The 17,500-nt window shown below is 38.9% G+C and overlaps 2 protein-coding genes across 2 annotated transcripts in view; both read right to left on the reverse strand.

Moving 5' to 3' along the window:
• The window catches only part of LOC138026921 (26S proteasome regulatory subunit 4), a 14,465-nt gene extending 12,508 nt beyond the window's left edge, over window positions 1–1,957 (reverse strand). Inside the window, exons 1-3 of the mRNA XM_068874383.1 lie at window positions 1,877–1,957; window positions 156–209; window positions 1–77 (exon numbers count right to left, since the gene is read on the reverse strand). The exon at window positions 1–77 is cut by the window's left edge and continues 20 nt beyond it. Of these exons, the coding sequence (XP_068730484.1) occupies window positions 1–77; window positions 156–209; window positions 1,877–1,951 (206 nt within the window). The 5' untranslated portion in view covers window positions 1,952–1,957. The remainder of the gene's footprint in view (window positions 78–155; window positions 210–1,876) is intronic.
• A 2,687-nt stretch (window positions 1,958–4,644) lies between these two features.
• Window positions 4,645–17,500, reverse strand: part of LOC138026923 (vasodilator-stimulated phosphoprotein-like) — a 22,615-nt gene continuing 9,759 nt past the window's right edge. The window contains exons 5-13 of the mRNA XM_068874385.1: window positions 15,829–15,880; window positions 13,885–14,123; window positions 13,459–13,577; window positions 10,760–10,790; window positions 9,929–9,965; window positions 9,243–9,354; window positions 7,984–8,041; window positions 7,557–7,614; window positions 4,645–6,936 (exon numbers count right to left, since the gene is read on the reverse strand). Coding sequence (XP_068730486.1) covers window positions 6,905–6,936; window positions 7,557–7,614; window positions 7,984–8,041; window positions 9,243–9,354; window positions 9,929–9,965; window positions 10,760–10,790; window positions 13,459–13,577; window positions 13,885–14,123; window positions 15,829–15,880 — 738 coding nt within the window. The 3' untranslated portion in view covers window positions 4,645–6,904. The remainder of the gene's footprint in view (window positions 6,937–7,556; window positions 7,615–7,983; window positions 8,042–9,242; window positions 9,355–9,928; window positions 9,966–10,759; window positions 10,791–13,458; window positions 13,578–13,884; window positions 14,124–15,828; window positions 15,881–17,500) is intronic.

Genomic DNA, 17,500 nt, shown 5'->3' on the forward strand with positions numbered 1-17,500 from the left:
GCGTCTGGCCCTTTAGATTTCTTCTGTTTTTTTCCTACTCTTGTAGGGATTGGAGGCTCATACTTCTTTTTCTTATCCTAAGAATGTGACATTAAAAGCTAAATAATGTAACGATACAAAGTAATACAAAAAAAGAAATTCAACATTTTAAATACCTTGTCTCCTTTCTTGTCACCTCCAGGCCCTCCACTTCCAGACTGATTCTGACCCTGTGTCAAACATTTCAACACTTAGCATTTACAAGCTACATGTAATTTCAAAATTTTTTTTTTGGCCTGATTTTCTTAGATCAGTTTACATTGAGTGGAATTTTATGGTGAACTGATTACAATTTTCTAGTCTCACTCTCTGGGTTGGGGTCTTTTAGAGCAAGTTTCAATCGAGTATCGTGAAACCAAAACCAAAACCAAAGTAATTACTTTGGCCAACCAAAAAGGGCGGAGACAATCCAGTAAACCAATCAAAACTCGAAGTAATTACATGTAGCTGACACAAAAGGGCAGGAAAATGTGTATGCACGAGACACGATTGGTTTGGGTTTCACTTCTGATTGGTTGAAAAACGGCGGCAGAACTTTGAACCAAATCACTGAATGAAGTAATGCAAAACCAAAGCAATTCACTAATTGCTCTATATACAGGAGCCGAAATAATTAATATCCATAAAACAAAAGAACAAAACCAATAATTATAACAGTTACTGTCTAATCAGATATTTCTAATCCAAACAACAATGGTTCTTCTGTCTTGTGCCACGTTAGTCTGGTATGTGAAAGTCTATCCCTGGGTTGTGACCCCCTCAAGGAGTAATATTTATATTCTACCAGGTATAAATTGCAGCAATTTGTCGTAGAAAACATGCAATCACTTTGCACTGAAATACAGCTGTAACCACTGGTCATGGGTGTCTTTCAGCACATCTCCCAAGAGGCACTAAAGCACACAGTTTGTTCATGATAAAGGTGTACATGTACCCAAGGGATGGTTCAAGAGCTACTAGATCTCCACCCTTCCTTTGTAACCAAACCTATATACAAATGAGAATGTAACCCCTCAATATGAATGCCAAGATCAAAGGAAATCAACTTAAGCTGCCCTGCACACACCCTATCGGGAGATTGAATTGAAAATTTCCTAGTACTCATGTATAGTAGGGATAAATTATTAATAATTTTATAAACTTAACTATTGTGACATTTTGTACTTTTCGCACCAAAATCAGCTGGCGTGGAAACCTCTCCCCTAATCTTTTAAAATAATCCCAGGTACCACACTGATGTAGTCACAATGCATCTTGTGTCTGTCTCTGTACCAGATAGAATGTAACAGAAGCAGACTCTGCATCTCATTCCATCTTTACACTACACAGAGCGCGACTTCAGAACACCCAGTCACATTTGTTCCCTTCCAGTAGCATAGTTTTAAGAACCGGAAATAACACAATAGACGCTCTATACATGCAAATGAGTGAACGAGTTTTCACGGAATATAGCCCCAAAACGAATAAACAAAATTATTAAATTTAATATAATAATTACATAATTGACTTGTCTAAAACTGTAGTATAACCCGAAAGGTATACCACTACCTGAGAAATGATTGGAGCTTCTATGCCTCTTATGTTAAATATAGGCATATTTGCCTAAGCCTAATGAATTAATGAAACAACATTAATTAAGCTTTGCTTCCTCATGTCCTGTGACAAAGGCAAAATGTTGAGATATCCGTACATCATGTGCGGTTGTGCAAAAATATCACAGTTTGCTGGCAAGACTGGAAATAATTTTCACTTGCTTTAAGTAATTCATAACACATTGTAACGAGAAGCACCAAAAATATAAAGATTCGAGCTAAAAGCACGGAAAATTCAGCCTTACCATTCTCCTTGTTTTCAACGTTTCGTTCTTCTCGTTTAAGACTACACCGCGGGCGCGCTTAACACACCAAATCATGCGTGATTGGTGCTGACTCACCATTTGGCCCCAGTACTTCGCATCGTTGGCTTTGTACGCTGATGGGAGATGTTATGTTATGTTATGTTACGTTATGTGTTTTTATTTGCTTGAGCAGGTTGAAGTTTTGGCAGCTATTCAGCTCAGCAGCCATTCTTGAGCTCCATAAAGGTATATATCTTTTAAAAGATCTACCAAAACACCATTTGTGTTTCAATGACCTCGACGCCATTGCAGGTTAATTAAATATTCTTCTGTGTCCACTAGAGAAGTCTGCGCATTTCTCCTACCCCCTGAAACTCATCAAAATACGCGCAAAAGACTCTATGCACAAAAGGGCTCCCTCATTCTCTTGCGCATGTTCCTAGTGTTTAGCATTACATGCTGATTACTGGGTTGCCAAACCCAATCAGAATCTGCGTTTTATTTCTCCGTTTTTTCCGTGTTGGGGAAAGTCTTTCCTGTCACTCCCCTACTAAGTGGTGTCTTTGTGCATAGAATGAAGGGGTAGTTTCTAAAGAAACTGTGATGCTGCGTCGGTAGGGAAGTAGTATACAAAAATTTGGTTTTATCAACGGAGTTGATAATGTAAACTGGCCACCGTACAGAGATTCTAAAAGCTGACGTTTCGAGCGTTAGCGTTAGTTTCGAGCGTTAGGGAGTGACAGGAAAGACTTTCCCCAACACGGAAAAAACGGAGAAATAAAACGCAGATTCTGATTGGGTTTGGCAACCCAGTAATCAGCATGTAATGCTAAACACTAGGAACATGCGCAAGAGAATGAGGGAGGCTATCCATGCTCTAATAGTGGGAAATACGACACAGGACGAAAATTTGCAGCGTCATAATCTCGAGAAGAGTATCGAGGTAGCGAAAGACGATCAAAATTTGCAGTAACAAGACCGACTTTGAATTTAAAGAAGAAAAAGAAGCCATGTTTCAGGGGCACCCAACGACCAATTTGTTGTAAATTGTATTATTATACCCCAGTTAATGAAAATAAATGTTATTAAGGCATTTTCAGGTGTTTTTCAGTGTTGCTGGGAAAACATTATCTGTTCCTTTTTCCCAGCAAGACACACAAGAAATTTCCCAGCCAGCTAGATAAAATTGGTTGGTTTCCCAGCCAGGAATTCCGCGCGCTTTCAAATCCCTCGATCCAAAACGACGGAACAAAAGCGACAAAACAGGTTTTTTCCGCAAGCGCAATCACTCTGACGTGCCGTCGTATGTTTGTGACTACTCTCTGGGAGACGGAAGGGGTCCTTTTTTTTTTTTTTTTTTTTAGTCGTCCTCAGTCTTCAGAGTTTCTACAGCCAGCTCGGGTTGAAATGCTAGAAAAAGTCAGTAATTCCCAGGCAAAACCTCTATCAATAACAAAATTTCCCAGCCAGCTAATAGAAACACCTGTATTTTTGCCAGCCAGCAAGGTTCCTCTGGGGAACAGATAATGTGAGGAACAGATTCGTTGGGTGCCCCTGATGTTTATCTCTGCGCATCTCTAGGGGAAGTATATCAAGTTGTTCTAACCTGTCTTCGTTAGATATCTCACTGGGCATACTATAAACCAGGAGCTCATGACTAGGAGCAAACAACTCCCATATTAAACATATGTCACGGCATTTTTACAAAGCGATCTATTACCTTTACCGCAAAAATCAAAGGCAGTTCCCGTTCGGTGAGGCTATGACGTCAAGTTAGTTTCTTGTGATTGGTCATCGGGCTCTGATATGCGTGAAATTCAATCTAAAAATAAATCGGTCAATGAAAACGCCGTGACAGGAAAAAAAGACTGTTGTTCGCTCCTGGACGAGGGCTCCCGTGAAAACTTAGGTTGCGCGGGGATGAGTTTTTAACTGCGATGTTTTACCGCGTTAGGGGACCAAAGGCAAGATACGTACTCTAAGATGGGTCTAACTCACTTCATATACAGTAGGTCTGTAGTTGGTAGGTCAGACGATATCTTGACCTTGGGGGTGCAGGCATGACGCATTGGTGAGAGCACTCGCTTTCCACTAATGTAGCCCTGGTTCGATTCTCACACTCGGCTCTATATGTGGGTTGAGTTTGTTGGTTCCCCCACTCTGCACCGAGAGGTTTTCTCCTGGTACTCCGGTTTCCCCTCTCCTCAAAAACCAACATTTCACTTTATTTGCTTTTATTGTTAATTTCAGTTTACAGTGTCCCCAATTAATGCTCCAGCGCTAGCACGACTAGACACTTAAATAAAATTCCTTTCCTTTCCTTTCCTTTCCTTGACAGCTAACCAGTGTCAGGCACCCCAAGATTCGAGGTTTCAGGAACAGCCACCAGATTATGGCCACAGACCTGAATATTGTGCTGGGATCTCTGTTACTGTGCTGAGACTCTGAAAGTTTCCAAGGTACACTGTTCTTACAGAACATGGTTTGAAATACCAACAACTTAGTTTAAATATAAATAAAAATGTCGGCGAACGAGGTGAGCCAGGTGGAATTAAGCAACTCAGCCTTTGAGGCAATTTGAAGGTTCAAGTATACTGGCATAAGAACTGTTTCACTGCCACTTCACCAAACATGGACAAAAAATAACCAAATTGGTTTTCCTTGTAAAATTGAAAAAAATGGAAGGACTTGAAGTAAACTGGAAAAAAATGGAGAACAGGAACTTCATCCTAAACCCATGAAAACAGCACAAACTGAACTCAAAGAAAACCAATTGTGAACATTTTATTTTACAATTCTGCTACCATTTGTTGTGTGTTTATACATATAGAGATGAAATAGATGAATTAATATGTTAACATGTTTAACAACAATATGTTCAACACTGTTTGGTCATTAAGTATTACCCTAATTAAGACAGTTGCTAAACAAAATAACAATACAACCACCGCAAATGGTCTAATAAACGTCCATTCTGTTATCAACATCTCGTATTTAATGGAAGCTCCGGTGAGATAGTCATTCTATGATAGACGCACCTTTCTTTTAAGCGTCTCGTATCTTACTAGCGCCCTCTCCCCAAAAGGGGGCTATTCATTAGACATTGGAATCAAAAGTGTCCCATGTTAGCAAGGCAGACCTTCATATTCTTCATATTTTTCTTGCGACGAGTTGGTCACAATGCCTTTCAAGTTCTTCTCTGACCAGTATGTCTTGCGGAAATTTGCGCATTTAAGTTGCATAACCGTTGTTTAAGACACGTAAACAGAATAAGCGCGTGTTATCTAATAAAGCGGCTCCCTACTCCTTCAAAGTAAGGAAATTAAGCAAACGACCTCACCCGGACGTTTATTTGATCTTTTGTGGTTAGTAAGATTAGGTCTTAGGAATATATCCAGATTAGCTCAAAAAATGTGAAGTGTTTCCCGTACAATCACTACAGCGTAAACTGTCCTTGGCAAAAACAAAAACAAATAAAACAAAAAACAGAAACAAAAGCGCAATTCAAAGGGACGGCGCTGACACTAAAGAAAAACTTCCCATTCAACATTTATCACGAAAGAGATATCCCTCGAGCAAACTACCATTTGGGCATGGTGTGATGCCACTTGCAAAGAGCAAACGAAGCCTCGAGATGTGTGGAAAAGAAGGTAGTCTGACAGTGTTAAGAATGCGCCGTGGTTACTTAGCGACCAAACTGTGCGGGTCTCATTAAAAGACAGTGGATTTGCTGTAAAAGCATGCGCAGGACACACCGGTCTCAGGTCAGTTAGCACACCAGCAAGCATGCATTTTGAACAGCGACTTCCCTGAATGTGAACGATGGTTGAATCAAAGCGAGTTTCGATCCAGGACGGTGGTGAAAGGAAAGAGGCCTCTTTCTAACAAGGAAGACTACTTGCCACTCTAACGATATAAATTTATCAAAATTGCTAATTTTCAGAATTATTTTTGAGCCTGAAGCAGTAACACTAACTTCTACATGGACGGGTTTTGTACTTTGATTCGATAGATTTTAAATATTCATTCCTAACATACTCTTTGGCTTTTGATGAAACAGAATGTGATGGCAATGTGGAATAATTTCATGCATGGAAACCTTTTACATAAAAAAATACACAAGTTGGCTCGACGTTTTAAACTTTCGATGTGTGTTCCGTCTGCGAAAAGCTCCAAACAGACATCCCTCAAATCACGTGATTAGATGAACCATTCTAGAATAATTACTACCATAGCTAATCAGAGGGCTGGATTGACAATGCAATAGTTTACTTCCATACTATTCTTAAAGTGCCCCTGTGATAAAATAGAATAACGTCCTCTTTCTCTTTAGATTTTGAAAGTGTGTTTGCTTAACACCTGACGGGCAAAAATTTCAGCTTTGATTTTTGTCCAAAGGCCGTTTACTTCGAGCGTAATTTTTATATTTCCCGGTCCGCCATTACTCACGGTCAAAACTGACCGATTGGACCTCAGAGAGTTGGATCCAGGGAAAAGTGACGTCAAAGGCTCACAAGCTTAAAATTTCAGCGTGTGAATGCAGCTTATTATATATGCAAAACGCGAGTTTAAAAGTCTGAAAGCCCAAGACGCCCGTGCTGCATATTAATTCTGCGGCATACACACGCATTTTGACGTCATTTTCTCCTCGACCCAGCTCTCTCGAGAACTTCAAGTTAGTAATGGCGGACCATTAAAAAAGGAAGTTCCAGTTAAAACAAACAGGTGTTTTTTTGAAACCAAGGCTTAAAACTTAGGTCGCTTAGTGTTTAGCTACCTTAGTTTTCAAATCCAAAGAAAAATAAGAATTGATATTTTGGTCACAAGGGCACTTTAAACTTCTTCTAATAACCTGTTTTCACACGGCCCACAAGGAAAAATTCTTAAAAGGAGTAATTTTACTAGGTGACGCACGTTGATATTCTTAACCTGCGAAAGATCCTTAGTTGCTAGTGTGAAAAAATAACATCTTAATCCATGCCACTTGTTCCACGAAATTCAATTGTCCAGCTGATATGTGGACAAAGTTCACCGAAATCGCGAGATTTCTTGTTTCACAGCTGCAAGAGAAGCAAAAGAAATATTATTCATTTGGTTAGAGCATTTACATTACATGTATACCTCAAGGTAGGTTTACAAATCTGATTTTTTTAATCTGTAAAATTAACCAGACAGGTGACGAGTGGGACTCGTGCTTGGGTTGCCATGGTTACCTCTTGCCACTTGCTCGCCCTGCTTGGGGTCTCATTTGCTGTCGGGTACATACAGTGTACCCTCAACTGTGAACATTTCACAGCTATGAATTTTCTCCAAAAAGTGTTTCGTTTACTGCTAAATTTTACAACGAATGTGTTGGCTAATTAGCACTTTTGTCACTAAATTATCACTTATTTCCCTGGTTATGCGCAAAATCGTACATTAACGTAAGGGTAAATAATAACGCCATCAAAGATTCCACTTGAAATGATGCGAGTTGGGGCCAAAGCCAGTTAAAACGGACTGTATAAAGGCGTCCGCAAACGAGAAGATGTTGCGGAAACATCGTTGAGGAGGCAAATGTTTCCCCTTTTGCTTGAATTTGTTGTTTACACTTCGTTCATTAACATAAGAGTTTGCTTACAGAAGGATTCATGCTATTTTCAATGTTAATTTTCTTTCATCGTTTTGCCCATAAACTCACCATCGATTATTTCCCTTTTTACAGCATCCAATTCTTGTCTAAATTCCGCAAGAAGTACCTGCAGAAAGATACAAGAATTATACAAAACCAGGCCTTCAACGCTTCAACCCACGGTGGGTGACTGAGTGTCATGGAGAAAATAATCAATTAGTTAGTTATCGTTTTGTTCATTTTCTTATTTCACCTCTTTGCTCTCTTTTAAAGAAGTGACAGACTTTCGTAGGTTCTAACAACAAAAAAGAGCTAAAAGTCTGGAAGAATGAATAAGAAAAATTTTACAGTACTCCTCATAAGTAAGCTACCAGGTCGCGTCATATTTCCAGTGCCACGCGGATCGCGTCGCGCGTTACGCGAAGCGTGAGAGTAGCTGAAGCGTAAATTCTTGTAAGCATTATAATCAGACCATAAACAAAAAAAAAATCCTTACTGATTTCAGCTCCTCCAACTGATCATTGCTTAACGTTGTTTCACCCCTGCTGTTCTTCCTAAAAAATAAAAAATAAAACACCTTGGATCAAACTTAAGGTTGGAAACAGGGATTACAGGGGAAACAAGTGTACAAAGAGGTCTCGTATTTGACGGATAGACCAGGACATTTCAAGCAACAGTATAGATTGCCACAAATGATTTCACTAAGACCTGGAACAAGGTCTCAACAATTTTAGACATTTTTAAAAGGACCTTATGCTCTATAAACTCTGCGTGTACTTGACATCAATAACCAATGAGGACTAGTTTTACACAAGAGTGCCTCCATGATTAGTGGAGTGCCAGCCTGACTTGACAAGGTTAAAATACTTATTTCTCTTATTACTGCACGCAGTTGTAGATTTTAACAAAATCAAACATTTCGTTAATATACATTCACGAAGATGACAATCAAGACACATGCAGTATTATATTTGGGTCACATGTAGTACCCCTCTAAGTTCTGATACAGTTCAGATGCAACCTTAATGTCATGATTCCTATTCTGTATGACAATTTGAATCACAGTTTTCCGGTATACCCTGTATTCCTACTACAGTCGACTCCCGATAACTCGAACCTTCGAGGGAAATCGAAAAAGATTCGAGTTATCGGGAGTTGGACATTTAATGAAAGGAAAATCAGGCCGTTTTGCGAATACAATTTTCTATTTTTTGCGTGCCGATAAGAAGAACGACTGTACTGTTGTGGTGACTGGCAAGGCAATTAACCGTGGAGATGGGGAAGGGATGCAAGTGCCATGCACACTGAACTTCAACGGACACAGAAAATGGATTGACATTTTAAAGAAGGAGTTAATCGGCAAAGATTAATGCAATCTGAACTACGTACCCTAAACGGACTGACCTCTAGAATACTTGGCTGCTTAAAAATAAATTCAATGTTTTGTTCTTCAGTACTATATTTTTTGACTTGTCACGTCTTGACAAACGTGGTTCGAGTTATCTAGAGTGAAATTATATAGAAAATGACCTGAAGGGAAATGGAAATTAGAGTTAGCGGGAGGTTCGAGTTATCGAGGGTTCGAGTTACCGAGGGTAAAATTACAACAAATGTATGAACGAAATCCACGGGAAATCGATTTTGGTTCGAGTTAGCGCGAGGTTCGAGTTAGCGAGGGTTCGAGTTATCGGGAGTCGACTGTATGTCACATATTCACTTTGGTCATAATTATTGTATCTATTGTTATTACAATACCTAGTTACTCCATTATTTGTTGCTTTTGCTGGAGTCAAGAAGTTTGCTTTGGCATTGTTGTTACCAAATGCTGGTGCTGGTGGCGGAGCGCTGACAGAGGAGCGGCTATTTACTAAAGAGAAAAGTTCCATGTTTCCTTGTTAATGCATAAAATCAACACATGGACAACAGCACATTTTCAAATGTCTTTGAGCCACCAAGGTGAGGGGTGTAAACTGCAGGTTGCCGGCTGAAACAACCCAAACAATTACCAATGCTAACATTAGGCCCAAACGCTATGCTTTAGATCATGTTTAAGCCTAAGGTTAGCATTTTTGTGTTCAACATTTGGATTGTTTAAGTTATGGTAAAACAATGTCCTGCAACCAACACTTTATATCTTCCAGCCACCAAAGTTCGCTCAAATGCAAGTGTCAGGGGATGGGTGGAATTGAGGCTACACTAAATGGAAGACAACATAGAGTTTCCCTTATGTGTACTACCTACTAACTATTTACAACAATAGGCACAAGGTTAAGAGAAAGAGTTATACTTTGAGGCTCAGGATGAGATTTGTTTTTACCGTATATCTACTTGAGAGGAAGGGATAAAGGGGACTTTCCGGCTGTTAGCACCATTTTTGTTGAAGGGTACCAAGGGTTATCGCCTTCCCATGAAAAATAATGGTCTTTGTCTTTGATACTCACCAGGACCTGTTTTTGATTCAGCTTCCTCTTTAACAGGCTGAGAAAACATAAAACAAGTAGAAATGAAGGCTTTATTTCTGAGGAAAACAGAGGAATAGGGACCAGTGTACTACAAGTTGATCAGAACCTGTTTTTTTAGGGGTTAATTAACTGACATTTACAGAAATCAATATTCTCAAAAAGTGCTCCAATACTAAAAAAAAAAAATTCTCAACCACATACATTATATAACAACTAAGATCTTTTCACTTCATTTCCCACTCAAAAAAATGTTTCAAAAACAAAAATAATCTTCTCACACATGTGAGATGCATTTTGTCCAATCAAGGAGTGACTGGATAGCCACCTCCACCTCCAGCAATTTGACATTATGACATCCCAACTGCTCCTTCAATCAATTTATCCAAAAAAGAACATTGTATATGCAAAATTCCCTGATAGCTACTGTACTGTTACTATAATCATATTTCTCTGTAGTTCCTTTATTTTGGAAGGTGAACACTTTTTTTACATTATTTGGATATTGTTGTTTTTGCACACTTTGCTGGATCTTTCAGTTGATAAGCTTTAACTTTCCAGCCAGATAGATTGTGTTAAACTTTCATCAAGGAGCATGTGATAAACAGAAGTGGACCCCACACACCCATTTCTGCTTTCTTGACATTATCTCAGAAATGGAAACCGTCAAACAACAAATTTGCTAGTTTTATGACATTTCAACCACCACATGCCATCCTTGGTGTCATTAAAAGAGTTGTAATTGAAATTTCATAATTCGGGGGGTGTCATGAACTTTCCATGACGGCACACGTGAGCCCAGCTAGTGCTTACCTCCACGTCTCTTCCTTCTTCTTTGGCTTTTCTGTAGCACAAGAAGAGTCAAAATAATGCAATATTAAAAAGTCAATTATCTTACATATATAAAACGTAGCACTCATGTCTCACATTACAAGACTTTGCACAGTCAATTTTGATAATTCTATGAAAATGCCCCATGAAGTCTAAATATCAACTATGTATTTATAACACACTCCATTCTAAGTCAAGGCCTTTATGTTCTCCTTGAAGAGAGAGAGAGAAATAGGACACTTTGGGACGCTTTTCAAATCAGTGCATATCTCATGCTTTGAATGCAGGTCATACTTCATCTGCAGGGCCGCAGCCAGTATGAGGGGATTCAAGGCACTTGCCTGAGAGAGTGTCTAATCGGCGTGGGTGCGTGGGTCGTGGGTCGTGGGTTGTCGGTCCCTAACCCTAACCATAACCCTTTTTTTAAATCAACGACTGGAAATTTTCGAAACAGACAAGACCTAAGACCTAAGACAAATTTGGACCGAGCACTGAGGGAGCTAATATATATAAATTTTTTTATCTTCAAACAAACACGACCCACGCCCCACCACCCACGACCCACCCATGCGATTTAGCCTCACCCCTTGCCTGAGTGTCATTTTCTTGTAATTTTTTTTTAAAGTAATGCAGGATCCCAGTGCTGTCTTTAAATGTAGGCATCAAAAACACCCTATAAATTATACCTACGAATAGAATTTAACCATGGTCATGATCTGAACCATAGTAGAAAAGTCAATCTTCCTGATTTGAAAACTAAACCTCACACATAAGAGGACCTTTACAAGTCTAAAGACAAAAACATAAAGGCAGAAGCAAAAACAGGAAAGAGGACATTAATTTTACCTAGGTGATGCAAGTAAAATAAAAATGGCAAAGTGGGAGCTAGTTTGCTGTCATCTTAGTTTTTATTTTTTTGAAGTTTCAAGTTTCTTTACACTCATTTCAGTTCATTCATCTTATTCAAACTATTTTACGTAGACTGGAAGTTTGGTGACAGAATAATAACTACTGAGATGAACAGAGTTTATATCCTTCTGTTTTCCACTTACAGTAACTCAACAATAATCACTACTGATTCCATACTGGAGATTTGAGAAAAACATGTACCAAGTTACTTATTATTAAAACAGTTGGAGTGGTTTATACCTAGCATGTGAATAGGCTCTTCAGTTCTTTGTGGCAGTGTGAGTCACGTGAACAGCAAAGGGGATTAAGCTCTGCTGCTCACATGGGAATCAGTCACAGCTTTGCAACTCGCATGACCTCAACTGAAGAGCCTGCTTGCAAGATAGGGGATATCATGGTTGAGTGGGTAAGTGTGTAAAAATGTCAACTTAATATCTCAAGCAAGGCAGAAAAAAAAATCACATAGATAAAAAAAGATAGGCATGAGTGAAATACACAGGTAGTTTAGCTCAGTGGTCAAGGGATCACAGTCAAATAGGAGGACTTTGTTGGAGCAAGAAAATTCTCAAAGGGGTATTTTCATAGCAAAGTTGTCCTTGGAAGTATTTTTTAGTGTACATTAGATAAAACCCACAGCATTGCACTTAACTCACATGAATAACATTCTTAACGACCCAAGGTGATAATATCCAAAGAATTTTAATATGACTTTCATATGATGTATTCATTAATAATAATGAATACAAAATAATTCAAAATTAATAATTACTATTAATTTTAATGCTCTCCTTCCTAAAAGTGACAATCATAAGTTCTACTCTGTCTTATGCCAAACGATTAAATTAAATTCCAGACCTCTTTGGAGTAAAAGGGTTAAGTGATTCTTTCCAATGTCATGTCTAAGCTTGCCACGCCATGTCAATTTTTAATCCATTTTGATCCCCTCCATCATTAGAGCTCATGACAAGAAATACCTCGAGTGTGCTAATACGTTGTATGGTTCACAGTAAAGAAAATGTAGCACTGTTTTTGGTCTCCATCAAGAACAAAGAACAAAGATGTTTATAAGTCATTTAACACAAAAAAAGATGACACCATCCCTAAAATTTAAATGTTGATATTGCAATCATTTTGTGAACTGACTTGTTATTATTTTGTGGATGAAACTTGCTTTTTGTGTTTGGCAAAACTGTTTTTGAGACAGCTTAGTGTTCGAAATGTCAGTGCACTATAGTGATTTCACTTATTATAAATAATAATTATTTATACAACCATTATAACCAGTTTGGCACCCTAGTGATGGCATGTGACTGATCACATTATAATTGCGTCACTTTTAGCCTGCTGTAATTTTTGCTTTACAAAGATGTGTCGATTCATTTTGTTGAGGTATTAAAGGAAATGTGGTTTTCCAGTGGATGTGGGGGTTGACCCATTGACTTCTTAACCCCACCACCCTTCCCCCATTGATGTGTACAATCATCTGGCATTAAACAAAGTAATTACTGTAAGTCTCACTTCTTGGAGTCAATGGGTTAATAGGCCATTTCCGAGTTGATGCCTGCCTCTTCTTCAAACCGAGTCTAAGTGCAACGTTTTTTTGATGGTAATTAGTTCTAATTTACATAAGAACTAATTTTCATAAGAAAAACTTCGAACATACATGTAGACACGCCTTGAAGAGGAGGCAGGCATGAACTCGGAAATGACCTATTGGCTTTCCGCGATTCTGGAAATTACCAGACAGACATGGGGTTTGTTGGGATACAAACCTGGCAGCAAGCTTTCTTGCCATTTCTTCCATCATATTCATTCCTCCCCCTCCTCCAATACCTTTTCCTCCTCGACTTGCTGAATTTGACCTTTCAGTTCTTGGAGTTTCATTGTCAGCCTGGGTAAAAAAAATTGGAACATGACCCCATGCTTGTGTCAACTTGGTACTGGTACTTTTCACTTCTTTCTCTACATTGCTATTACACACTTCTCACATTGTCCATGACAAACCTTGATACTGGACCTAATTCTCCAGAAGTTCTTGTAGCACAGTGGGTAGAGAATCTGACTACAATGTTCTCTTTTTCTGTATCTTCATTCAGTTTCATAATTCCCCTCCCCTCCTCTCCCCTTTCTATTCAGTCTTACATTTGAAATTACTGTACATTGTGTATCTGCCAAATTTTAACAAAAAGAAACCTCACCTTGGAGGCTTTTTTAAGTTTAGCTGCAGCAATCTGATCAGCCAAAGACCCCCCTCCGCCACTTGAAGGAGGAGGTGGAGGAGGTGCTGGTGGTGCTGGCGGTGCTGGTGGTCCACCACCTCCACCTCCAGGAAGAGGAGGTGCAGAAGGAGGAGCTGGAGGGGCAGGGGGAGCTGGGGGAGCTGGAGGAGCTGGAGGAGCAGGTGGTGGTGTAGGTACAGAAGAAGCTGACGGGATATCTGTCAAAAGATAAGCAAAGTACATTTTTTGTAATACAAGTAAGGTAGTGTTCCTAATAAGGTTAGAAGGCAGGGTACCCACAGGGAATCTGATGGGGTCAAACAGGGCTTAGTATCAGTGGTTCTCTTTGCATTTTTTTTTGCGGATCTTCATCTCTTTCCAAATCAGTTTTTGGCCCCACACCTGTCTCCTACGCAAGAATGCAGCTCAAGCCCAAACAGATTTGTACCTTGAGCTATTTTCAAGTAAATCTCATTTCCTGAGTGTTATGTTTCCTAACTTTAACCCTGATTACTCGTGACAAGCTTCTTTATATAATGTGGGGCAGGGTTGGCAGTAAAATACAATAAAGCATTTTGAAATCCACTTAAACTTCTTTTTCAAAGCATGCCTGAGTGTGAAGCCTGTCTAGCCTGCATTATAGTTTTTACTCATATTAAAAGTAGAAGTAGTAGTGCTCACAGTTTGAATAGGAGAACCTTTGTTTACATTTTTGGTTCATTAGCATAAGCCCAATGTTTGCTAATCTATCAGCCAAAAAACCATTCCTGAATAATGAAAGTCCATTGCATAATTATTAACAAGCTATGTCTGAAACATTGAGTCCAATATAAATTTTACCAGATAATCTGAGTAATGATGCGAAATTTTACAAAGAATGACAGTCTCAGTCATTAGTGCTTTTGCCACCCAAGAATTTACCAGTTTTTGATGGCTAATAATTCACTGGTTATCAAAGCCACAAGGCTTAAAATTTAATTAAGTTTTACATGACTAGCATGATGCCTCCTATCTACAAAATGTAAATAATGACAAAGATTCGCCTGTACACCTTACTTGGAAGGCCTTGTTGACACATATCCAGATATTCTTGAATCCGTAACTTTTTCTTTCCAGATTAGAAAATGTTCCCATCCACACATAGTGTATTCAAATCGAATTTGCAGGTCCACATGTATCTGAAACATATCTGGATTCACTCCAGTTCTCAGGACTTCTCAAGGAAACAGAGGTAACAAAGGAAACAGAGCATGCGCCATAAAGTGCACAAATCTTACTAATATTGCCCTCGGCCCCTATCTTGAGAATTGATTTCAAGGTAAGAAACTGGGCTTGATCTTGTTACGTCACCTGGATTGAAAAATTTCCGGATTTAGCATCCACACAATTCGGATTCATAGCAGATTAAAAAATATCCACTGTGGAGAGCACATTGAAAAAGTTGCGGATTCGCCAGCGAATTTGCTGGATACATGTGGATGGAAGGCGTATGCGAAAAGAGAAAGTTGCGGTTTCAAGAGTATCTGTATAAGTGTGGACAGGGCCTAAATGTAGATTAATTGCAGTGACAGGTACCTGCATTATGCACTGCATGCCAGCCACAGCAGGATCAAGCAATCTTAATTTAGAGCCAGGGTGTCTTCCCACAGAGAGAGGAGTAGTTAATTATTGATGTGATTAAGGCAATGAATGAAAACAGAAGCTCATCACCTTGAAGCATTTTACTCTGGTTCAGAGCTGGGGATTTTTTAGTCTAAAAATTTCCTTATTTGGATGTAACGTGGCTCATGCTTTTTTCTGAGCGTGCAGCTTAGGTCATGTGCTTCTGATGAAAACCATAACAAAAAATTAAAACAGAAGGTTAACACAACACATACTCCCATCACATTCAATATAACAAATTATAGTAAACAATTGACTCACTTTGTGTGATTGGCTGCGGTGCAGGAGATGGTGTCAAAGAAACTGTACTTGACTGTAAGACAACAGTTTATAAGTGCATTACTATAATACTGATCATTTTAACCCTCCCCAAAAAAGACACTTAAAAGATTTTACTCCTTAATGGGACAACCCTTATGGGGTAAAGGGTTAACCACCATTAAGTCCATTCTAAAAACTATAACGCTCATTAATTTTAAAAGTTCTGAACAACTGTTGAGCACCTACACATGTACATATATCTTTAGTATCCCCAAGTTTCTAAGCATATAATGACATATTAATTTTACGACCACTTACATGTATCAAATTGCAAGAATGCCAAGGGTAAAGGGGGGGGGGGGGGGGAAACGTGACAGTGAACTAGAGTTACAGGCACTGATAAACTTGTGGCCCTCGGTGTGCACCTTTTACCTCCCCCTTCCTCTGTCAATATTCCATTTTAGGGGAATTCAAAGCCACAGCTACACGGATCAGAGGAAAGTCAAAACAGATGTCAACTGAATGAGATGGGGATTGAACTGGCCAACTCCAGCTCAGAAGGCGTGCACTAACTGACTGAGCTATGTCTGTCTCTGTGAAAACTTGCTGACAATTTTTTTGTTGGCAACTGAACCGATTTTTATTGGCATAGCTCCCACAAATCTCCTACTACAATCCCGGACAAAAATCATCAACACTTTCCGCAAGTTTCGTCCTTTAGGACCATAACTATAACAAAGGCTCAACAACACCCCTTCCCCTTCCCAGCCCAAGACTATTTTGTTTATGAAGAAGAGGAAATAACCAAGCTACTGTATCTCTCAAAATTGTTCGGGGGGAAAAAGAGATCTGCAACAACAAGATTTACTTCATGGAAATCATAATTAATTGTTTAGATATGGAGAAGGAAGTAAATATTGTCTCAACAATTTTGTCTAGGATTGCAGCTCAGAGGTAGAGATACTAATAATCAGAAATTCATGGGTTATTATTGTCTTTGTTAATTTAAAGGAAAGTCAAACCTGGAAATCTGGAGTTCAGGAGTCAATGCATGCATGGGTTAAGGTGACTGCAGAATTTGGTCCTTTTCGAGAAATTTTACCACAGATGAGATGAAAAACCATTAATTTGTACCCATTACTAATTTTTGTCCGTAGTTCAGAACACAAATACTTGAATTTTATTTGTCGAGACCTTGTGATTCTGGGGGTTGACATCTTCAACTCTACATCCCTTCCAATTATTTTACCAGAGAAATCACTCCTTATTCACTATTTTTAGTTCAGTTTTACAGTTAACTTTTCATCATTTTATTAATGGAATGAAGACCATTAACCATTAAATGAAGAAACGTTTAAAGTACCAGTATTTGTGAAAAAAGGCATCAGTTGTGTGTACACTGGAGCCACCTTTATTGCAAAGAAACCAAACACTAAACACTAGCCTTACATGTAATGTAAGTGGGCCAAAATGATAATCTAACAATTGCCTAGACTTACTGTAATTGGTGATGGTAACTGGCCCAAATTAAGGGAAATAACTACTAACAATGATCATTGGACACATTTCTACACTGTAAGTCATTATTTGGCTGTGTTATTCAGTTTCCTATCCATTTCTGTAAGGAGAATTGCAGTGTTATGAAGTGTTACATGCAAACAGTGCTAGTAGA

Source organism: Montipora capricornis, chromosome 12, assembly GCF_036669925.1.
Source record: "Montipora capricornis isolate CH-2021 chromosome 12, ASM3666992v2, whole genome shotgun sequence".
NCBI classification, from domain to species: Eukaryota; Metazoa; Cnidaria; class Anthozoa; order Scleractinia; family Acroporidae; genus Montipora; species Montipora capricornis.